Source organism: Aethina tumida, chromosome 1 (assembly GCF_024364675.1).
Source record: "Aethina tumida isolate Nest 87 chromosome 1, icAetTumi1.1, whole genome shotgun sequence".
In the NCBI taxonomy this organism is placed as follows: domain Eukaryota; kingdom Metazoa; phylum Arthropoda; class Insecta; order Coleoptera; family Nitidulidae; genus Aethina; species Aethina tumida.
This window is the reverse complement of record NC_065435.1, coordinates 17,268,240-17,292,590: the sequence shown is the minus strand read 5'-3', so window position 1 is coordinate 17,292,590 and position 24,351 is coordinate 17,268,240. Positions and strand designations below refer to the sequence as shown.

At 28.5% G+C, this 24,351-nt stretch overlaps 3 protein-coding genes across 5 annotated transcripts; 2 read left to right on the top strand and 1 right to left on the bottom strand.

Annotated features, from left to right (window-relative positions):
• Positions 1 to 140: 140 nt before the first annotated feature.
• Positions 141 to 1,771, bottom strand: LOC109605589 (Werner Syndrome-like exonuclease). Its single transcript, XM_020022175.2, has 6 exons — positions 1,612 to 1,771; positions 1,432 to 1,547; positions 999 to 1,220; positions 728 to 869; positions 341 to 442; positions 141 to 283 (listed from the first exon to the last, which is right to left on the bottom strand). The coding sequence occupies exons 1-6, from the start codon at positions 1,672 to 1,674 to the stop codon at positions 221 to 223; spliced, it is 708 nt and encodes a 235-aa protein (XP_019877734.1). The 5' UTR covers positions 1,675 to 1,771; the 3' UTR covers positions 141 to 220.
• Positions 1,772 to 1,936: 165 nt separating this feature from the next.
• On the top strand, positions 1,937 to 8,699 carry LOC109605594 (endoribonuclease Dcr-1). Its single transcript, XM_020022180.2, has 5 exons — positions 1,937 to 3,496; positions 3,580 to 4,638; positions 4,708 to 4,921; positions 4,982 to 5,584; positions 5,644 to 8,699. Exons 1-5 carry the CDS (start codon positions 2,216 to 2,218, stop codon positions 7,938 to 7,940), a joined length of 5,454 nt encoding a protein of 1,817 aa, XP_019877739.2. The 5' UTR covers positions 1,937 to 2,215; the 3' UTR covers positions 7,941 to 8,699.
• A 426-nt stretch (positions 8,700 to 9,125) lies between these two features.
• On the top strand, positions 9,126 to 24,324 carry LOC109605590 (furin-like protease 1). Of its 3 annotated transcripts, none has more exons than XM_020022177.2 (12): positions 9,137 to 9,363; positions 13,606 to 13,674; positions 13,900 to 14,133; positions 14,343 to 14,537; positions 14,599 to 14,727; positions 14,794 to 14,956; positions 15,028 to 15,203; positions 15,262 to 15,797; positions 15,854 to 16,146; positions 17,864 to 17,985; positions 18,043 to 18,130; positions 23,893 to 24,324. In XM_020022177.2, the coding sequence occupies exons 3-12, from the start codon at positions 13,978 to 13,980 to the stop codon at positions 24,309 to 24,311; spliced, it is 2,277 nt and encodes a 758-aa protein (XP_019877736.2). In that variant the 5' UTR covers positions 9,137 to 9,363; positions 13,606 to 13,674; positions 13,900 to 13,977; the 3' UTR covers positions 24,312 to 24,324. The 3 variants fall into 3 exon arrangements, with proteins under 3 accessions (XP_049818358.1, XP_019877736.2, XP_049818356.1); XM_049962399.1 differs by lacking the exon at positions 9,137 to 9,363 and adding an exon at positions 13,483 to 13,528; XM_049962401.1 differs by lacking the exons at positions 17,864 to 17,985; positions 18,043 to 18,130; positions 23,893 to 24,324 and adding an exon at positions 17,034 to 17,750 and having other exon boundaries at positions 9,126 to 9,363.
• The last annotated feature ends 27 nt before the right edge of the window (positions 24,325 to 24,351 follow it).

Genomic DNA, 24,351 nt, shown 5'->3' with positions numbered 1-24,351 from the left:
TGCTTTTACAATAATAAATAATTAATTGTACTTTTATCTATTTACACACAGTAAATTTACTATATTTCAACGATTACAAATATAAAACAGGAAACATTCTCTTTTACCTGGTAATCTTAAACATTTAAACAAACTACATATTCAAATGTTTATAAAATTTTATTGTTATATCTTACACTAACATGCACAATTAACACAATAAGTAATAAAATATATAAAATTACTCTTCTTTTGGAAGTTTCTCCTGCATTTCCTTTAATTTATAATATAATAACAAAGACATCTAAAATTTAGAATATATTATTACTAATATAATTGTTCTGTTTGTCAATAAACTTACGTATGCATCTATAGCGGCATAAATTTGTTGTTCTTTGCTCAGAGGAATTACATGCCACTGACTCATCCTTATTTTTCTGTCTTTGTTAATTTTCATCACGAGCTAAAATTTTATAAGTTATAAGAATATTACTTTATTCTAAATCTAATTGTCTCGACAATTCCCTCAATGACGCAGTATCAAAAAAATAATATCAATGCTGTTAATAATGTCATCAAATTCAATTAGCTCATCTAAATTATGGTAAGATGGTACTTCATGGTTGATAGATAAAAATTTCCCATTTATTTATGTTGTGAACTTTTTAGTCACCAACTAATCACACAAGGCATGCGTCTCCCAAAAGTCTAAATTAGTAAACCATCAATAATAAATAATATTACTTACAACTCTATCTACCAATTTTTCCATACTATATCTTCCTGCTGTTGGTATTATTCTATTTGCCATGACTCCAATATCAATACATCTCTCAACTAATATGTCAGAATTAAATCCACTAAAATCACGAGCTAATTTGCGAACGTCGCTGAAATTAAAAAAATAATAAAGGACATTAACACCATGTTTATTTTCTTCTTCAACACCTTATTCAAAACATTTGACATTATAAAATATTTCCTTAAATGTAACATATATTCTTGTATTCTGTACTTACTTTTTAATGTTTACTCCAGACAGTCTAACATTTGGATGTTGTAAAAATTCTATAAGAGCTTTGGGTAATTTTTTTAATGTACTAACATGTAACACATAACATTTATTTAATGTAGGACTTATTTGAATCACAGCCACCTTTCCAGGTCCAGTTTTGAAACTGAATGGCCATTCCAAATCAAAACCCACTATATAATTTTCATTAGAAGCTGCTGCCTCTGACCTAAAATACGTTTATGTTTTATAATAAATAAATAAAATAAAGTGGAGTGCAGTGCATCTCCCTGGATCATTAACTAAACTTCGATCAATCTAAACAATAACAACTACAGTTAAAGTCCAGTTTAAACAAGCCTTTTACTAATCAGTTCATAGAATGATTCCATTTCACATAACATTGATAAATTAATGACACTAAAGGCATAATTACTTACAATAGCTTGTCACAAACAATTGCACAATCCATCAATGTGGTATAATAAACTATTTCACCATTATATTCAACAAACGGTCTATTCTCATAAGCTTCTTTTTCCAATTTTTGTTTTTTCTGAAAATGTTATATTTATTTATGTTATTTAATCAAAAATGAAATCTTTAACTTTTTTACTCACCGCTAATTCAATTTTTTCTTGAGGATCCACTGATGATCTTAAACTCATACGTGTAGGTAACATATTTACATATATATTATAGATCTTACTGAATGAAGTAGTATTTTATTCTAATTTTTTGCTAAATATGAAAATACGTGTATTACAAAATATAAATACAATATATTGTTTTGGCGGCAACATTTTGACAGACGGCGTTGCCAAGTACAACGGTTCATTTGCTAAAAGACTTTAAAATGTGTATCTTTCAAAACATATTCGATAATTTTTAAAAGTTGATGGTAGAAAAAATTATTAAACCACACCACAGGTCCAGGATGACTGATTTAAAAAAACGTTCCTAAAATTGTAGAACTCACATTAAGTAATTGTGTTTAGCAGAGTTCTGTTATTTCTCATATTAATTGTGATATGTTAAGACTGTTTATGAAATGTTTAATAGTGTATTGTGGTGTGATTAAATAGAATTTACGTTAACAATTTACTGACGATGGCTAAATTAATTTATAATTTTTCATTATAAAAAATGAACTTGCGAACATTTAACTTTTAATGGTGTATGTGGTGTAAATATAACCTTAAAAACTGGTAAATAATTTCAATAATGGCTTGTTATTTAAATGAAAATGTTTACACACACACATTTACACCTAGAGAATATCAAGTGGAACTTTTGGATTCTGCTAAAAAGAAAAACACGGTAGTATGCTCAACTACAAGCTCCTCAAAAGCCTTTTTAGTCGTCAAATTATTGCAAGAATTTTCATGGCAAATGCGAACAAAAAAGGGAAAGAAAGCATTGTTAATTATGGACGAACTGAATGTTGAAATCATGACTTGTCATATTAGATTGTTGACAGATCTGAATGTGCAAAGCACTATCGAGAAAACCCAAGATATGGAAGAGGTGTTTAAAAGCAATCATGTTATAATAACAACTGCCGAATTATGTGTAGAATTCTTAGATGAACACATCATAGATCTAGTAACATGCAATCTACTTGTTATTGATGATTGTCTTTATGGAGAACGACAAGAACTGATAAACACTATTATGAATTATTATATTAGTGTGGATCACAATGATATACGTGTTCTAGGCTTAGCTACTGGTTTATTGGGCTGTGATTTGCAACATGATCGATTAGAAGCTGAGCTATGTAGATTAGAAAAATTAGTTCACTCAACTGTGGATACCTCAAGTGAAATAGTCACATTAATTAGACTTTCATGCAGACCTAAAGAAACAATAATGGTATGTCCACGAATGATGTCACTCACATTAAGTGAGACAATTAAATTAACTATACTTGAAACTAGGAAATTTTTGTCAGATCACCGTTATGATCCAAGTGAAATATATGGTGATGAACTAGTAGAAGAATTCAATGATGTTCCTGACCCAACAGTACAACCAATAGAATTGTTAAATATATTTTTAAATATATTAGAAGATTTAGGACCATGGTGTGCTGATAAAGCAACATTTAACATATTATCAAAGATAGAAAAATTAAAAGTAAAGGTTCCATATGAAAGACATTATCTTTTATACTGTATGACATCTACAACTTTTATTAGAATTAGAGCAGAATGTGAAAGTGAGTTTGCAAATCTGACTGAATCAGAAAAGATTTTACAATATTCCTCTCCAAAAGTATTGAAATTTATTGAAGTACTTAAACAATTTAAGCCACCTGGTGAAAAGCCTCCAGAGAAAGTAGAAACAGAATTGAATCCTCCAAACATTCCAAAAACAAAAGGAAAAGGTTACAAAGGTCCCAGAAGGCAATTTGTACCTAGAAACAATTTTGATGATGCTCTATGTGCACTGGTATTTGTAAATAACAGGTTTACAGCTAAGGCTATTTTTGCTTTATTATGTGTAAGTGTAATTTAGTTTGAAATATCCATTATTACTTTTAATTTTGCTCTAATATTATTATTAATTATAATTTTTATTTTTAGACATTAACACAATGTGATGCAGATAATTATTGGTGGTTATCAGCACTTTTTGCTGTAGAAAAAGTTGCAGACCCTGTTAAAGAAGTTAGAGAGGCTGAACAAGAGCATAAGATGCAAGAAGAGGTCCTTAGAAAATTTCGTAGTCATGAATGCAATATTTTAGTAGCTACCTCTTTACTTGAACAGGGATGTGATTTACCAAAATGTAACTTGGTTATTCGATTTGATTTACCTAAAAGTTTCCATAGTTACATACAGTGCAAAGCTAGGGCCAGAGCCAATGATGCCCATTATATACTTTTCTCTAATGAAAGTGAACTAGAAATATTTGTAAATAATTTAGCTGAATATAATGAAGTTGAAAATACTTTATTAAAAAGGTGCTGTAGTCTTGAGCCTAGTGCTGAAGAAATATTTTTGGCTGAAGCATATTCTTCGAAATGTAAACCATACCAACCGTTACAAGATGAAGGTGCACCAGCTGTAACATTAACAAACTCTATAGCTTTAATCAATAAATATTGTGCCAAGTTACCCAGCGACACGTTTACAAGACTAACACCACTTTGGTGGTATGAAAAAGAAGATGATGGAAATTATGTATGCTCCCTAAGACTTCCAATTAATTCTCCAGTAAAACAAACAATTACTGGTCCTCCCATGCCAAATCCGTTAATTAGTAGAGCAGCATCTGCGTTTATGATGTGTCAGTTACTACATAAAGCTGGAGAACTAGATGATAATTTGCAACCAGTGGGCAAGGAAAATTTTAAGGCCAACGAAGAGGATTGGATTAATTTCGCTTTAGAGGAAAGTGATGATGAGAATTTAGAAATACGACCTGGAACTACGAAAAGACGTCAGTATTATTATAAGAGGATGGCAGATGCTTTAACAGATTGTCATCCAACTCCGGGTGAGAAAACTTATTTTTACAAAATCGTTATGACCCTCACATGTCCGCTTCCTGAAGAACAGAATACTCGAGGTAGAAAAATTTACCCTCCAGAAGATTCTCCTCAAGGTTTCGGCATCCTTACATCTAAACAGATTCCAAAGGCAAGTTATTATTTACTTAAATAAATTAATATATATTATTTACATATTATTATATTTATTATATCACAGGTCAGCGCATTTCCGATATTTACTAGATCAGGAGAAGTTAGTGTGGATCTAGAGTTATGTAATAATAATTTAGTATTATCAACAAAACAAATAGAAAAGATTAGAGAGTTTGTCAATTATACATTCACTAGTGTTTTAAGACTACAAAAATACTTGATGTTATTCGACGCGTCAGAATCATCTAATAATTACCTTATAGTGCCAACCAAACAAGGTATGTACATACATGTATAATATATTCCAATATTCCAAATACATATATTCTCATTTTTAGATAACAATGAGACGTTGGTAGATTGGACGTTTTTAGATTTGATTTTTGAAAAGATAAATGTTTTGCCCGAGTTTATACCCAATGAAACTCGAAAAAACTACAAGTTTAACGTAAGTGATTACACAGATGCAGTAGTTATGCCCTGGTATAGAAATCAAGACCAGCCACAATATTTTTATGTAGCTCAAATCTGCTCAAATTTGCATCCGAAATCAGCATTCCCAGGATCTGAATATGCTACGTTTGAGGAATATTATAAAAGAAAATATAACATACAGATACAAAATTTTGAGCAACAGTTGTTAGATGTAGATCACACATCGGCTAGACTGAACTTTTTAACTCCAAGATACGTTAATAGAAAAGGTGTCGCGTTACCCACAAGCAGTGAAGAAACGAAAAAGGCAAAGAGAGAAAATCTAGAACAAAAACAGATATTAGTTCCAGAATTATGTGCTATACACCCATTTCCAGCATCCTTATGGAGAAAAGCCGTCTGTCTTCCTTGTATTTTGTATAGAATAAACGCCCTTCTATTAACGGATGAAATTCGAAAGACTGTAGCTATAGATTTAAATCTGGGACGACGAGATCTAAAGTCGGGTACGTACATTAAACATTGTATTCATTTCAATGTCATTATTATCAACATCAAATTTCAGATTACAAATGGCCTGCCTTAAATTTTGGATGGAGTTTGTCAGATGTTCTAAAAAAATCTAGAGAGGAAGAAATGAAGAAATTAGAAACTAAAGCGATGAAATTGGAAGAATTATTGAAGTCTGAGAATTTAATACATCAAGACGTGAGTAACAGTATTGAATCTAGTGTCATCGAGGATGAAGATGATGATGATGATGATGATGATGATGACAATGACGATGAAACTAAATGGTCTATAGGAACATGGTCCAATGAAATGGCTGATAGTAAATCTAATCTTGGAACAAACGAAATAAGATACCACTCTCCGACAAGTTGGCTGCCAAATTACGCTGATGACGATGATTTTAGCGATTCGGAGGACACAATTAGTGATGGATCTGGTTTTCATTTGGGAGGTTTGCGAATTGAATTTAAGGATAATGTTGCTGAAGCTTTGGATGACGACGAATACAGCGAAAATAATGATTTCAAATTAGTAGGTGGTTTGCAAGCTTGGAAAGACAACGATGACAGTGAATACACGGAAAAATTAAAACGCCAATTTCATGAAGCTTGTGCTAAAAATAAAGAACACATTCTTAAAAGTGGATTAGTTGTACCACCAGAATCAAATTTCACAAAACATCATGATCAAGTTTTTATGAATAACATGCAAAATGTAGTTATTGATATTGATTTGAAATACCTAAACAGCTTATATGTGGATAATATTTTATTAACTGAAACTACAAGAGAAGATCATGACAAGGAATATTATAACAGCTATGACATATCTGAACCACTTAAGTTTAGTTTTGATTTCCAACCCGACTTACAAGATCATCCAGGACCTAGTCCAAACGTATTATTGCAAGCTTTGACAATGTCCAATGCCAATGATGGCATTAATTTAGAGAGATTAGAGACTATAGGCGATTCATTTTTGAAATACGCCATAACAAATTACCTCTATGCCAATTATGAGAATGTTCATGAAGGAAAGCTTTCTCACCTCCGTTCAAAACAAGTCAGTAATTTAAATTTGTATAGATTAGGCAAAAGAAAGAAACTAGGTGATTTCATGATTGCTACAAAGTTTGATCCTCATGACAATTGGCTTCCTCCTTGTTTTTATGTACCTAAACAATTAGAGGAGGCTTTAATGGAAGCACAGTATCCTGCAAATTGTTGGACTGTTGCAGATAGGGCTGCTACAAGAGACATGTCACTGGATGAAGTTTGCTCTATGGTAAGAAAAAAGGGAGCATCCATGTCTTTAACAAGCATTATACCATATAATTTAGTTACGCAGCACAGTATACCAGACAAAAGCATAGCAGATTGTGTTGAAGCATTAATTGGAGCATATTTAATTGAATGTGGCCCTAGAGGTGCCCATCTTTTTATGGCGTGGTTAGGAATTAGAGTTCTCCCCAAAAAACCAGATGGAAGTTATGGAGAAGTACTCGTTCCAAATTCTCCTCTTAGAAGAAACATCAATAATCCCGAGGAACAATTGGAAAGACTCTTAGATGGTTATGATAAATTTGAAAAACATATCGGATATAAATTTCGGGATAGATCTTATTTGCTACAAGCTTTAACACACGCTTCATATTCACCAAATCAATTGACTGATTGTTATCAAAGATTAGAGTTCCTTGGCGATGCAGTGTTGGACTATTTAATTACTAGACATTTATATGAAGATCGTCGAATGCATTCTCCTGGAGCTCTTACAGACTTGCGTTCGGCATTAGTGAATAATACAATATTTGCATCGTTGGCCGTTCGAAATGGCTTTCATAAATATTTTAAACATTTATCGCCAGGATTAAATGAAGTTATTGAAAAATTTATAAGACTTCAAGAAGAAAGTGGACATGCACTTTGTGACGAATTGTATTTGGTTGTTGAAACGGAATCTGATGAAGTTGAAGATGTGGAAGTGCCAAAGGCGCTTGGCGACGTCTTTGAATCAGTTGCTGGTGCCATCTTTTTGGATTCCGGTATGTCCTTAGATGCAGTTTGGAAAGTTTATTATAAAATGATGAAGAAAGAAATTGAACAATTTAGTAATAGGGTACCGAAGTCTCCTATTAGGGAACTACTCGAACTAGAACCAGAAACTGCCAAATTTGGTAAACCAGAAAAATTAGCAGACGGAAGGAGAGTCAGGGTGACCGTGGAAATTTTCGGCAAAGGAATATTTAGGGGTATAGGTAGAAATTATCGTATAGCTAAATGTACTGCCGCAAAATGCGCTCTTAAATATCTAAAAAGGCGTGGCTTAATTAAACGACTTGACGTATAATATTGTTTAACAATTCAACATCTTCTTATCACAATGTATTATACTTGCATATATGTAAATGTTCACTATAATCTTTCTCCTCATATCGGCATGAATTTAAGTCGTATACGCTTTACTTAGTGTGATTTTCATTTGCAATCTGACATGAAAGAACTAAAACTTTGCCGCACAAAGGGTATATTCATCCTCTGGAAAAGGAAATGAGTGTTGATCAAATGTGAAAACTTGTCAATTTTATTTACAAATTGTGTTATATGTATGTGGAAAAACATTTTTTATTATTATTTTCAGTATTGATCTCATGTTTGCACTTGCAAGCACATCTAGTCTTGAGTACTTAGTGTATTACATCCCATGTCATGGCGTTGGCATTGGCATTGACACTGGCATTGGCACTCATATTCGAAACATTGACGTGAGTGTCGTAAGTGTCAATAAGTTCCTTTATGATTATTTTCCTTTTTTGTAATGCAATATATTAAATATTTGGTTTTAAATGTAGTACAATTGTAATTTTTTTAATTTAATTAAAAAAATAAACCATTAAATGGGTATTTAAGTTAAGGTTGACCAAATATTAAATGTAAAACTGTGATTTATAAAATATAAATTGATTAAAGAATATGTATTATAAATCAATAATAAATAATGTATGTAATCTCTCGTTGATACGAGATTAAATAATGATTAATTTCTATACAATGTTCTTTTCAGTTCGATGATACTTTTTATTTGTTTAAATATACGCATAAAAATTAATTGCATTTTTATTTAAGTTAGTTTTAAAATAAATCACATATATTTATTTCTCAAAGAAAAAAATATAATTAAGGTGTAACATTTTTATTATATATATATATATATATATATATATATATATATATATATATATATATATATATATATATATATATACAATTTGATGAAATATAAAATATGAAGTAAATTTTAATTTAATAATGGCAAAGATTAAATAAATATGTTATAATATATATGTTTAATCTTTGACAATGTGCTAGTTAAATATATTATTATTATTATTTCGTAATAATCCACTGTAGTAAATATCAAATTAGTGCCGCAACAAGACTAAAGAAAAAGCGAACAAGTAGAAAACTACTATATCGACAAACAGAAACATACCGCACATATCACACGACAGTGTCACCACAATAGAACACCAGTTTTCCTAAAACATTTGACATTTAGTTGTTTTTGATGAGAAATGTAGGGTGATACGGTTGCAATAGACTTTGATGTTACTCGCACATGTGATTAAGTGGTTTATGTTTTAAATGTGACGTTGTGTAATATTTTGTTTGATAATGATATGCTATAATATCCGGTAGAATAATAGTATATATTTTTACTCCGAGATTGTTAACGAACTAGGATGCTGCGTTTAATATACAAATTGTATCTCGTAAGTAATCTACATCTTATTACATAAACAATATTGAAAATTGTGAAAATATTTATATTTAAGTAAGCGTAACTAATGTTTTTTAAAAAAGTTAAATTTGTCAAATGTATAAAAATATAAATAGCGATAATTTTAACTGTAATTGTAATTTTGTACATGCAACATTATTTACAATAAAATATGTTTACGTACGTATTATTTTTGTTGCTAAGATATTTTACATGATTTAATTATTAAGAAAAACATTAATCGTACCCTCTTGTTTACTTAATTTATGTACTTTTATCCATAGATAAATTCGTCATCTCTGTAGTTTTATTGTTTAACAAACGTTTTTAATATTAAAATACACGTAATAATCTCTACTGAAATAACACACATAATTGTTTATATTTAAATTTATATCAATATCAATATTTATATGTTATCTTATATATCAATTTGTTAAAGAATCTCTCTAAAGCTTCCAATATATTTTTTAGTTTTACATATAATTCATAAAATTAGAAACAATTATAATTTAAACAATTTTTTAAATATAGCAAATAAAAGTTCTAAAATCTATTGAAATAAATTATTCTATTAAATAACTCCTTTTTGTAATCGTTCTTTAAGTTAAAAATGTACTCTCCATTGTTTATAATAAAATATGTTTACGTACGTATTATTTCTGTTGCTGAGATATTTTGCATGATTTAATTATTAAGAAAAACATTAATCATACCCTCTTGTACTTTAATAATGTATCCATAGATAAATTCGTCCTCTCTGTGGTTTTATTGTTTAACAAACGTTTTTAATGTTAAATAAATAAAAATCCCCCCGTCAATGTGAATCACCAAGTTTAAAAAGACACGTAATAATCTCTACTGAAATAACACACATAATTGTTTTTATTTAAATTTAAATCTCTCACAATTTGCTAAAGTATCTTTTATCTTTCTAGAGCTTTCAATATATTTTTTAGTTTTATATATAATTCATAAAATTAGAAACAATTTTAAATATAGCAAAATAATAACTAATTGCGAATCCGAAAATCAGTGGTTATTTCCTTAGGGAAATTTATTTATATATATATATATATATATATATATATATATATATATATATATATGTATATATATATATATATATATATATGTATATATATATATATATATATATATATATATATATATATATATATATATATATATATACATATATATATATATATATATATATATATATATATATATATAATATATATTATTTATATTTGATTTGTTGATTTGGATTGTTGCCATCAACATCACTGAATTGTATTCAATTAAAATGAATTATCACAATAGTCCAAATAAGAACATTTTTTACAAACTGCAATATTAATAATAAACATATCATATTATAAAAGTGTAATTTCTGAAAATTGAAATATATATATATAGATATAAAAATGGAAGTTGAGTTTAAATTAACCTATTAGAAATTTAAAACAATTTTAAATATAGCAAATAAGTTCTAAAATCTATTGAAATGAATTTTTCTATTAAACAAATACATTTTTTGTAATCGTTCTTTAAGTCAAAAATGTACTCTCCATTGCAATAAATTATTAAGAATATCGTTTATTATAAAATAAGAAACTTATTTAATACCAAATCTTATTTTTTAAATATCAGACGATCTTTTTATATTTGAAAATCTGTTAATTTTATTTTGTAAAAATGTTCTTTAATATATATTTGAAAATTTGCTTCCTATTTATAATATAAGCTCTGTTGCCAAATGTTTTATGTATACCTAAACAATCCGTTAGTCAAATATATGATGTAGTTTTATGGAGAAGTACATCTTTATAATCATCAATTAAAATTGGAAAGGGTATTATACAATTATAGAGTTCTTAGCGCAATATTTGAATAGGGGGCGAATATATTTAAACCTAACCTATTTATATTTCTCTCACTGAAATTGAAGCCATTGATGTTAATAACTAGTTTTTCTAATTGTTGTTACTCCTATTGACGTGTATATACAATTAGATGTACAGTTACAATTCAGTCTTATATTTGATGTTTCTATTTGGTAGCAGGCAGTGCCGTTAAGTATGACAACCATTACAAAATTAACGTAGTATAGTTAATTGTTGGATGCTAATCACTTACTTAAAATTGTTGTATGTAAAGGTTTAAAATGAGTTAGAATTTTACTGATTCAACACTGTTTTGTTTTGTTACTTTTTTAATGGAAATTTTGGACCTACTGGACGGCCGTTAAAAATTATTATTTTCTCTATATTAAGGAAATAATGATGAATATCAACAACAATTTTTCTTAATATGGACGAGCCATTGCGTCATATACGGATGTAAAATGAGTTTGTTGTATTGTTTTTTGAAGAATTTTCTGAAACGATCATGTTTGTGTTTGTGTTGAAGAGACTGTTCTATTTTTATTTTAATTTGCTTCGATATTTCAAATGGAGTTTGAGTATTTTTAAAAATTCTTTATTGTCACTAAGTATAAACTAACATTGGGAGTACGTATGATATGATTTGGATGCGCAATTATATTAACCACAATTTAATCATAATTTCCCGTTTATCATCGTCTTTGGTTAAATTAGTCCTACGTCATGAAAGTGATAAGTAGTATAGCAATTTGATATGTAAAATATTGTCTGTTTATTTGTGACCACTTCCTACATAATTTGCAGGCGGAATAAATACTAGTACAATGAAAATTAACACTATTAAATGTTTTTTTAATAAATACAAATATTGATATTTGTCAAAAGAAAATGAAAATAATATGTTTATAATCGAAGTCCAAGATATCCCAGATTGGTTTATTGAAACGTTTAGTTTTTCATACCACTAGAATAGGAACCCAACATCTGACTGTCAGTCAAAGTCAAAATGTCATGTTGTACAATTACTATTAATATAAATTTTATTTTGCTTACGACATAGATAAAATAAAACTCGAATGAATTGCATTTTTTCATTTTGATTAAAAATGATATAGTTTTAATTAATTTTATTTTACATTTGATTGTATGTGTAGGAGTGTGTAGCAATAATTTTTATCATAAAAAACACACACATACATTTAATAAGTGGATAAAGCGATATGACAAATTATAAAATAAATCACAAAGAAATAAATATAAAAAATAAAAGTAAATTCATTTCTCTTCTCCAATCAAATAGTCATAGGTGCATAATGTGGTAAGTTTTTATCGGTATACATTCAATTCCCAACAGTATTTTAAAATAATGTTAATAATTGAATATAAAATTCTTCGTCGTACTCTTTAAGATAATAACTAATTGCGAATCCGAAAATCAGTGGTTATTTCCTTAGGGAAATTTATTTATATATATATATATATATATATATATATATATATATATATATATATATATATATATAAATATAAATAATATATATATATATATATATATATATATATATATAAATATAAATAATATATATATATATATATATATATATATATTATTTATATTTGATTTGTTGATTTGGATTGTTGCCATCAACATCACTGAATTGTATTCAATTAAAATGAATTATCACAATAGTCCAAATAAGAACATTTTTTACAAACTGCAATATTAATAATAAACATATCATATTATAAAAGTGTAATTTCTGAAAATTGAAATATATATATATATATATATATATATATATATATAAAAATGGAAGTTGAGTTTAAATTAACCTATTAGAAAATTTAAAACTTCTGATTTAAATTCTTTTAAATACAATATCTTCTGTTTTAACAAAAATTATTGACCACTAATAAATCTAATCGTAACTATTTATATAGTATAGTATAAATGCTTAAATTTACAAATTACATTTTTAACTTTAAGATTAAACATCTATATGTATATGTATATCTATCATTAGCTTCTGATAAAAAACAAAAAGAAACGTAAATACATTTTGTTTAAAGTAAACATAATTTATATAAAATAACACGTAACGTGTAATAGGTTTTAATTAACTATTTAACATTTAATTGCAAATATCTAGTCGTAGTCGGTGTTTCTAGAAGGCATGCGACTACAAATTCCATCAGAATAATTTAAATTTTTATTTTATTTGTTTTTGATTTTGTGGCTAACATTTAAAAAATTACAATCACAACAATGTGAGTGTGTATATGTTACATGTATATACATATTGTTAATAATTAAATAGTAGTAATAAATATATTTTTTCTTATAGGACTAAAAAATGATGGTCTCTTTGATCGTTCATTTGGAACAAGAGAATATAAAATACGAATTTGATTGGGTAAGTATTTTGATTATTAAAAAATACATAGTTAAAAATAAAAGGATATTCTAAATATTTAGGATATCCTTTTAAAGAAGAAAACTTTTCTTGTTTACTTAACTAACTAATCAGATCCAAAGTGTTTTGGGATTTTGAATTTATTTCATTTGACTGTACAATGGTCAAGTGATGTAATGAATCATCAACCAATTAAATCGTTTATCAATTTTTTTTTTGTTTCAGAGAGGGACTGATTTTTCAATCTGTAATCATTTTAGCTGAGACTCTTTTGTGCACCAAGACCCCACAGAAAATATTTAGATGACGATGAAATTATTTTTGTACGCAGTTTATGTCTTCATAATTCCACACGTTATTAATACTCACTACACTCATCAATGGGCTGTTCATATTGAAGGAGGCGAACAAGTCGCTGAGGAAGTAGCTAGGGATCATGGCTTTACAAATCACGGATTGGTAAGTATAGTATAGTACTGATAAATAAAATAAAGTTGTTTTTGCAGTTAAATGAACAAATATTTTTTACTTAATTTAAATAAAAATTAAAATATTTATACATGATTGTTTAAACCTACTAATCAATTGAAACATTCAATTAATATTAATTATTTTTGTTATTTAGAGCATCTAAATATTTTGACAGTAATTACAATTAATCGTTTTAGATATTCGAAGACTTATATATGTTTTCTCATAACAAAGTAGCAAAACGCTCAGTAGAACCACATATGGAAACGAAAGCTAGATTAGCTATAGATACCAGGGTAAAATGGGCTAAACAGCAAAAAGCTAAAGCACGAGTTAAACGAGATATACACTATGTTGTATCTGATCCAGTATGGCCAAAAATGTGGTATTTGGTTAGTATTTGTATATACATCATATAATAAGTATGGTATTAACCATGTCCATTATTTATAGAATAGAGGTAATGGTTTAGATATGAACGTCATTCCCGCATGGAATGAGGGAATAACTGGTAAAGGAGCTGTTGTTACCATTTTAGACGACGGATTGGAAAAAGACCATCCAGATTTAATTCAGAATTATGTGAGTACAACACACAAAATCAAAGTATATCAAAGTATATCGAAATTCGTAATTTGCATTTTACAGGACCCATTAGCTTCGTATGACGTTAACAACCAGGACTCGGACCCAAGTCCTCGATATGACATTGTAGATTCCAATAGACACGGTACTAGATGTGCTGGTGAAGTGGCTGCTACTAGCAATAATTCGATTTGTGCTCTTGGGATTGCTCACGGAGCGCAAGTAGGTTAGTAACACCACACAATAATTACTTCACAATAATTGACATAATTAATCTTCTCTTGTGATTTCGTATAGGTGGTGTAAGAATGTTAGATGGAGACGTAACAGATGCAGTAGAGGCAAGATCTCTTAGTTTAAATCCCCAACATATTGATATTTATAGTGCCTCATGGGGCCCAGACGACGACGGTAAAACTGTAGATGGTCCTGGAGAACTTGCTACCAGAGCTTTCATGGAAGGAGTTACAAGAGTGAGTGTACTCAGATAATATGGTATTTTGTGTCTATAAATAGAATATATTGTTTAAGGGACGCAACGGTAAAGGCTCCATATTTGTTTGGGCTTCTGGAAATGGCGGCAGGGACTTTGATAATTGCAATTGTGATGGTTATACGAATTCAATATACAGTTTGTCAATATCTAGTGCAACTGAAAAGGGTTCGGTGCCGTGGTATAGTGAAGCTTGTAGTTCAACTTTGGCTACAACGTATAGTAGTGGTGCGTTAGGAGAACGTCAAGTTGTTACGACGGATTTGAAACATTCTTGTACGAGTAGCCATACGGGTACCAGTGCTTCCGCTCCTTTAGCCGCGGGAATTTGCGCTTTAGCTCTTGAGGCCAATCAAAATTTAACGTGGAGAGACATGCAGCATATCGTGGTTAGGACTGCCCGACCAGAAAATTTATACGCCAACGACTGGCAAACTAATGGTGTTGGCAGAAATGTGTCCCATAGCTTTGGATATGGACTTATGGACGCTCATGCGATGGTCAAGTTAGCTAAACGATGGATAACCGTGCCTGAACAACATAAATGCGAAATCTCTGCGTCATCCGCTGCCAAGTAAGTTAAATTGCAGACCAATTTTGAACAAACAGTATATTAATTAATTAATTTAGGAGTATTCCTGCCAAGAGTAAGGTTACATTGCATCTAAAAGTAACAGATTGTCCTGGCGTGGAAATTCTTGAACACGTACAAGCAAAGTTGACTATAAATTCTCATCGACGTGGTGATCTAAAGATTCAGTTGACATCTCCTATGGGAACCAATGTGACTCTTCTCGCCCACAGACAACATGATACTTCGAGGCAGGGTTTCAACTTTTGGCCGTTTATGTCTGTACACTCGTGGGGTGAGTCACCTATAGGCGTTTGGCAGCTGGATGTCCATAACGATGGTCGACTATTGGGTAAGTTAAGTTGCATATTAATAATAATAATAATAATAATAATAATAATAATAATAATAATAATAATAATAATAATAAAATTAACCTTTACTAATTGTACTAAATTACTAATGTTTTTGCTATGAAGCTGTTTCATTCAAGAATATCTATACAGCGCCAAAAATGATGAACGTATCTACTCGCGTATTGAGACGGAACATCAATACCCCTTTGTAAACAAAAAAGAAAGATATACATGCAATTAAGTGGGCGGGCCGGACTGACTGGAGGGAATCATTTGGTTTTGCTGCGTTTAGCATGCGGTTCATCTCCACAGACGAGTCGGTGTATTGAGGTCATTGAATACCTTATTTAACTGTTTTTAGTTTTTTTTTTTTTATTTATGCATTTATTTATTTTATTTAATTTTTGGGATACATTTTTATTTTGAAAAAAGAAGTTTATTTTTGGAATACTTATTTTTATTTTTAATATACCCTCAAAAAATATTTCTTTTTACAGATTGAAATTTATACAAAGTTACGGAATTTAAATGAAGCATCCGAAGAACTCGAACTCCATCCCTACGCATATGGAGAGTTACTAAGTGTATTCTCAAAGATTAATTTATATTGTGCGCTAACGCGCATTAGCACTGTGCATTTTCTCTGAGAGTGGGGATTCCTACTACCGGGCAAAATTTTACTCTCTTTGTCGTGCATCCATCTCTTACAACATTCAGATACGGAGAGCATTTTTCGCACTGTATACCATATAAAATAATAAAATTTATTGATTGTAGGACATGATATAAATTTCTATATGTCGACTTATACTGCAGGTTTCAATCTATTACAGCTTCATATTTTTTTTAGGTTTTACATTCTAACAATATACTAATTTTTTAGGAAGGGCAACTCTTCAAAACTGGTCGTTAGTACTGTATGGTACAAAAGCATTTCTTTCAGTTCACAATAGAAACAACATAAATAATAAGTCGAAAAATAGTATGTCCAAAAAAAAGAATAAAAAACTGAAAAGCAAAAATGTTTTAACCGTCAGCAAAATAGTTAAAAAAATAAAAAAACCCAAAACAAAAAATATTTTTAAAGAAGTATCCACTTCTTTTAGTGTGAACACCAAAAATAAAAAAGACGCCCAAACTAGCACAACAGACATATCTCCATATTTTTATGCGACTTCAAACAATAAACACATAATTGATCAAGATAGTGTTGTAAAATATTTTAAAAATGTTAAAAATTATACAATAACTTATCCCGTTATGACTCCCCATAGAGACGTAATTAAAACTTATAATACGTATAAAAAAAATCAAAAAATGAAAGAGAAAAGTCGAGATATTAATTTAAATAGAAATTCAAATGCTTATGTGCAAAAAACTACAGTATTGACCACTACTTCGAAAAAACCAACTGTTAAAGGAATAACCACTGGTAATTTTAATTGCATGATTTGGTATATTTTCTATTTTCTTTCCTTGGTTTATTTTGCATGAATCGATTATTTGCTTATATTTATTGTTGATGAAAGTGTCACTGAATAAAGCACAATGTTATTATAGATATAATTTTCACCAATTCTCATAATTGTCTAGAAAATTATTTATTTTGGTAGGTTTGTTGTATATAAGTATTAAGTGTTTTATTGCTAGAACAATTTCTTTTGTGTTGCTTAGAAACGAACAGTAAATGAAATAAATCTGTTGAAATTGTAGCTGAAATCAGAAACTGGAATATGACGCTGTACGGCACTGCCACCCCTCCCGCAATCGATTTAGTAGATCACTGGTCCAATTCTGTTGACGAAATATCATCGACATGGAAAATGGGCGCCGAGGTAAGTTGACAAAAATTTCTTGAAATTCATATTGAAAATGAATAAAATAAATTTCAGAATCGCAAGGACACGTTAGAAGTGGACGAAGAAGAGAAGAGCATAACTAAATCGGGATGTATTACGTTGAATGGGAATGTGTGTTTAGGTTTGTGTTTCGCACTTACCACTTTAATCTTAACGTCTTATCATTTTTATGAATTCTTTATCGATATTTCAAACTTCTTAATTATTCTGCTAATTTTGTTTATTAATTTATTCAATTTGAATTATGTAATTTTGATCATTAGAACCTTGTGGGATGCCTTAAATCTAGTTGAAAAGTGCAAAACGAAAACGAATACGAATACAAATACGAATACGAATAACCCTCATTTAGTATTACAAGACCAACTAAATTCTGACAACAATTTTTGCAGTAATTTTAAAATCAACAGTGAAATTATTTTGAATAAGACAAAATCTTTTGTAAAAAGTTATGTGTCTATACATATATGTACATATATATATGTATGGATGTATATACATATACATATATGTATTAAAGGTCGGCAATTAAAAACAAGATTGTAAATTCTCATTTCAACTTATTATTTTAAGTAAATTTAGTTCATACGTTTCATACGCAAAAGAAGAATATACCTGCCCTATAGTTACTTATTTAATTTTAAGATTTGTTATTTGTTTAAAATATTTTATTTTATTGTTTTTATGGATAGTAATTTGAGATTAAGAAGTACATTAATTACTTCACTGCCAAAATATCTTAGAATACCTAAAATCTGGTTAAGCGTCGATATAATAAGTTCTTAGAGTAAAATCGTCTTCACAGTATGATATTTGATATTTATTAAGAGAAACTGAAGGTACGCGGTTATAATTCGTTTTCAAATGAAAATATTATTTGGATCAGTGTTGTAGACAATAATATATTACAATAATAATAGTTTACGCATAAACCAAAATACTTTTACACTATCAATCATCAAACATTTTATTTTATTCACATAGTTAATTATACTCACGATGCGTACAAAGATGTTTCATTTAACTAGGCACAACATATTCTGGATAATTACTTCATCCACAATTTGAAGGAGGAAACGTCTTTAAATGTGTCATGAGTAATACTTATATTGCATACTTATAAGTGGCCCATAACAAAAAATGTGAAAAAAAATAAGTTCTTCGGATATGAAAATGTTAAAATAATTTTTTATTCGTATGTATTTTTTATTTGACAGTTTGATTGCTGATGTGAAATTTGTTGGCTTACTTATTTTTTTCGTAAAATGTATTTTAATAAATTTTTACTAACTACGATTCAAAATCAAAAAAAAAATTGCATTCTACATGTACAGACTCTTTTATCTTATATTATTTTCCTCACTAAAATAGGTTAGTTATATTTGCTTCGACGGAGGCTAGAAAATAATTTTTCATTGAAAATTTTATTCACAAAATGCATACATCAATACATATATCAATCAATTCTATTAAAAAATAAAGTCATATATTGAATAGACTTCAAAATTTGAAATGGAATACGTCCGAAATAGGAATATGTTACACAATTTGACAATTTTTAATACCTACTTTCATTAATTTAAATGTATTATATTCACATTCAGCAATTTGTCAACTTTATTTGATTTTCGAAATGAAATTCTTTCTTCATTTATTATTAAAAATTATTAATTGTTATGATTTCACTTAGAATATCCAATATATAAGTTTACAGTGGTGGGAATTATCTACCCTAGCAATATTCAAAACATAATAAGCGAATTTTAGTATTTTGTGGCAGTTACATTACAATTAATTCACAATGGAATTTGTTGTCACTGTAACTAATAATTCTGCAAGATGCTCAATGGAATTGTGATTCACCAAGATATAAATAAATTGAAAGAATTTACCCACTGCATAAGTTAAATTTTGTATATTAATAGGTGCCATTAATCAAAAGTGTAGAAATTTCAACAACAATTTGTTGCTATCCTAAATATCAAATCAAAATACCAACCTAACCAAAACTCTTTTGGATTAAGTTTATTTATTTGAGAGTTAATTATTTGTTAAGATCATCATAAATCAAGTGGTTGATTGAAATTTTTGCATCACTCATAGCAAGGTGAAGGTTTACTTGTGCACGACATTGTATTTTGCGGGTAGACTATAACTAGTTATACAATAATAAGAAGAATGTGATATTACTGTTAACATAAATACTAATTAAAATAAAATGTGGCGTGGTTTCTGCATTACAATTTAATTTCGAATACTTGGAAGTGGTTAATTATTACTTATTACCTATTGGAAAATATTCATTGAATTGAAAGCCTTAAATCAAGGTGCCAAATGTCATCAGTAATTTACAAGTAATGACACAATTAATTAGTTGGTAAATTTAGTTTATGCGTAAACACGCGACACTGGTTGAAAGTGTGCCAAATGATTATGATTATGGGTGAAGTAGCACAACAGTTGTATGTTAGAATAAAATGAATTTATAAGTGCAATTACCGTATCTCAGCAACCACTAATCATTTATTTGTTGTTTAGTATACATAGTTTAGTTATTTCTAGTATGGTAATTTTTACTGTGATTATTTATTGTACATAGACTTTGAATCTTACGTTTTTATTCAAAAGTAGTTCCTAAAATATGTTAACCACTAATTTTAAGGAATATAAGGGATACACAAGTCTTTAATTATAAATAATTTATTTTAAACAATGTTTTAACTCATTGTTGTTCAGTATTTCCTCTGTAAAAATACTTTTATAAGTTATAGCTTTTAACTTTAAGTACGGCCTTCTAGTCTTTAAGCCTAAGATCTGGGACATAAAATTGTCTTATGTCTTGCGAAATATTTTTCCATTGGAAATGCCGAGCTATAATGAAATGATAAAATTATTCCAGCACATTATTGGGTGAATGTAAAATACTTAAAATTAATGTAATATGTTCTTTTGTACAAAATGTTTTTTGTTGTACAACCACAACAATGATGACAATATTAAGGACAATATTTTTATTTGTTCATATAGTCATATAAATTAGAGTACTTCTTACCAATAATAATTAAAATAATTTCCATTTTCGATATACAAACAGGAAAAATATAAATCAGTAGTCGAGTCAATGATATTGTAAAAAAATTATATTTAAACTATGAATCTGTGTATGTATGTAATTAAGGCCCTTTCTTTCTAGTCAAAAAATATAATACAAAAATATACCAAATGTTCTACAAATAAATTATTCATTGTGCATAATTGAGGATTTTATTATTTTAGTATTATAAACAGAAAAAAGGGATCGTTCGTTTATATTGGGGTCTGATTTATTAATAACATATTCAATATAAATATGTTGATTGAGCGCGTACAAAGAAGATATTTTTTAATTAAAATATTTTCGCATTTGAATATTTAACATATTTTGGCAATTTCAAAAAGTGGTGTACTTATTTTAAACATGATGTTTTAGATTTAGTTATATTATAAGTCGTAAGTTATTCGGAGAGTTAAGAGTTAGATAATCTTTTTATACGGGTTCGCATTTGACTACTATCCCAGTTGTTGTGCTGGTTCTGGCCTACAATTGGGAAGTACTGTAACTGTTGATGGATTTATTGATGATTTAATAAATCAATTTCTTAATCGTGAAAAAGCAATTATGTTAAATACGGTTTGGTCCTTTTTGTGATCTCACAACAAAAAACACATTGTATTATCAATATTATTTATTTATTTATGCCGAAAGGCCTAGAATATTTAAATTGAAACATTACTTAATAATATTGTTTAAATGAAATTTTCCATATCCATGTGATTGCTATCAATATGTTATAATAAAATGTAAGACATTGTTTGTAAGCTATTAACAATAAATTATGTCAAATACCTTGCTAATTTAACCAAGCCATAAAAACCTTATTCATACCAACATAATATGTGGAAGATCTAATCAGACACACCTAATTATAAATACATACATATATACATATGGTACCTTAACATATAATAATATACAAGACTTTATAGGTAAGTTTGTTAGTGTAAAATGCATGTTTTGTTAAAATTGTTGTCAGATTTATTTGAGATGTTATAGTAGCATATTAGTAGATTATAGATAGTGATTTTCATTTATTTATTGGTTGTCATTAGTTATCTGTTTTTCCGTTTTTCTATGTCATCTATTTTTATGTTTTAATATCCTAAGTAAAATAGGATTAATACCGTGTAAAAATGATTCGTAAAGAATTACTGGTGCATGCAAATAAGGATAGTTAGAACGAGCTTAGTTCTAGAACAATTATTATTTGATATTCAATTACATGTACCTATTCTAGTCCGGTTCATCAGTATTTTATGTGTTTCTTTGTGTGACAGTGTGACAACTAAAATCTATTTAAACAGCATTTAACAGAGTTGTTAGACATTGCCTTATAGTATCTGCACGATATGTTTGAACGTTAATCTTCAATAACTGCAGTCTTTTGATTAAATGATAAACATCTATCAACAATTGTCGACATGATTTAATGAAATAACCTATCATCTAATATTAAATGCTAGTCAAAATTTGACTGAAGTTGATTTATTGTTTTACTTCAATCTATGTTAATTAACTTTTTCTTGTTGGTATGGGAGTTTGGCAGTTTCTTCCATAAATTTCTAGTTTCATCATCATTTAGCTTTCCCGTTTTTAATGAATATTATTCACTTATCACTTATTTTTAGTAAACGCGTTTAGTTTTCCAGGATTGTTCGACGACATTTCGGTGGGGTTTATGTTAACGTTATTTTATACACTTCATCCAGGATACAACTGGTAAACTACATCATCTCTGTTCTATTTAAGTCTTAAGTAGTTTGTAATTTTGAAATATTGAAAGAATTATGAAAAAAATGTTCTTTTGACTTTCCGAGAATATCTTTAAGAACCAACATACTGCAAAAAATGCATTGGTATGTGCAAGGAACAAGAAGGAAGTTACAATTAGACATTACTTTTTCTATTTCATTGAATTTTTGCCTAATTACTTGACGAATTTGTAGGATTACGTAAAATTAATAGCTTTTGATTTTATCCTATTAAGAAATAGAAAGTCATTTTAAAAAAGTGTACAGATAAAACTGTACGTAAAACTTTTATCTTATTTTCAGTTTTACGTTTTTCTGTGCTTAATTACATATGCCAGGGGTGGCCAAGCTCCTCGATAATCCGAGCCATTTGTCAAAATTTGAATGTTTCGCGAGCCGCAATTAAATACGTATTTAAAAGGTACGCAAAAAGGTATTAAAATACATTGTTTACAGAAATTATATTTATTGAAAACATTAATAAAAGTACAAAATATGTGTATTGAATTTAAATATTAAAAATTAAGCACATTTATTTTACTTGTCTTGATAATTCTGGAATGAAAAGGGAACTCGGGTACATTTATCGAGAGCCACAAATAATCCTTCAAAGAGCCGCAGATTGGCCACCTCTGACATATGCATATGTTTATGTTATTATATATATATATATATATATATATATATATATATATATATATATATATATATATATATATATATATATGCGCAAACCTGGTAACAAATACCAAGGCGGTGTGGCACTAGTCTAAAAGTCATTGCTCATTGTTCATTGTTCATTGCTCATTGCACTTACCTCTAGATGCCCTGTTTCCTAATACTAAAACCGAAATATTATTGTGTATATAGAATGATGACGACGATCAGTTAATGACCTTAATTAATTATAACAGCAACAGCAAAAAACAAACCTCATATATATTTTAAGACGAAATTTGTCTGCTTAATTTTTATTATTATTACAAATGGAATATAATTTAATAAATACTAATTTATTTACGTGACATATTTCAGAATGTAATAAGGGATACGTCATTTCTGAAGGAAACTGCGTGAAGGAATGTCCAGAGAAATTTTACTATTCGACAAATAATGGTCCTATAAAACGAAGTTCTAACAGATGTTTACCTTGTCATTACACTTGCAGGAAATGCATAGGTCCGCTGGATTATCACTGTAGTCAATGTTTTAATGACAGTACAATATTTAGTTTATCCTCAGAAGAGAATTATTGTTTCCCTATTAAAATAATTTCAAATATAATAGAAGAAAAGTGGTCCGAAGCTCTTACTATTGTTATTATTCTATTAACTGTTATTATATTAGCTTATTTTTATTGTAAATATAGAAGATATGGTGAATATTATTATAAAAAAGTTCCCAGCGATATTACTATAGGTAATATAAAAGATGTAAACAATATAATTGAATAAATTCAAATATTTTTAAAAAGTTTTTTATTACACAAGCAAT

Excerpts from the sequence above, each read along its gene's own strand:
- LOC109605589 (XM_020022175.2), bottom strand. The coding sequence starts at position 1,674 with ATGTTACCTACACGTATGAGTTTAAGATCATCAGTGGATCCTCAAGAA. Across the intron at positions 1,548-1,611 it reads AAGAAAAAATTGAATTAGCG|AAAAAACAAAAATTGGAAAA; the intron begins GTGAGTAAAAAA and ends TAACATTTTCAG. Across the intron at positions 1,221-1,431 it reads ATTGTTTGTGACAAGCTATT|GTCAGAGGCAGCAGCTTCTA; the intron begins GTAAGTAATTAT and ends AACGTATTTTAG.
- LOC109605590 (XM_020022177.2), top strand. The coding sequence starts at position 13,978 with ATGACGATGAAATTATTTTTGTACGCAGTTTATGTCTTCATAATTCCA. Across the intron at positions 14,134-14,342 it reads GCTTTACAAATCACGGATTG|ATATTCGAAGACTTATATAT; the intron begins GTAAGTATAGTA and ends TAATCGTTTTAG. Across the intron at positions 14,728-14,793 it reads CAGATTTAATTCAGAATTAT|GACCCATTAGCTTCGTATGA; the intron begins GTGAGTACAACA and ends TGCATTTTACAG.
- LOC109605594 (XM_020022180.2), top strand. The coding sequence starts at position 2,216 with ATGGCTTGTTATTTAAATGAAAATGTTTACACACACACATTTACACCT. Across the intron at positions 4,922-4,981 it reads TATAGTGCCAACCAAACAAG|ATAACAATGAGACGTTGGTA; the intron begins GTATGTACATAC and ends TCTCATTTTTAG. Across the intron at positions 5,585-5,643 it reads ACGACGAGATCTAAAGTCGG|ATTACAAATGGCCTGCCTTA; the intron begins GTACGTACATTA and ends ATCAAATTTCAG.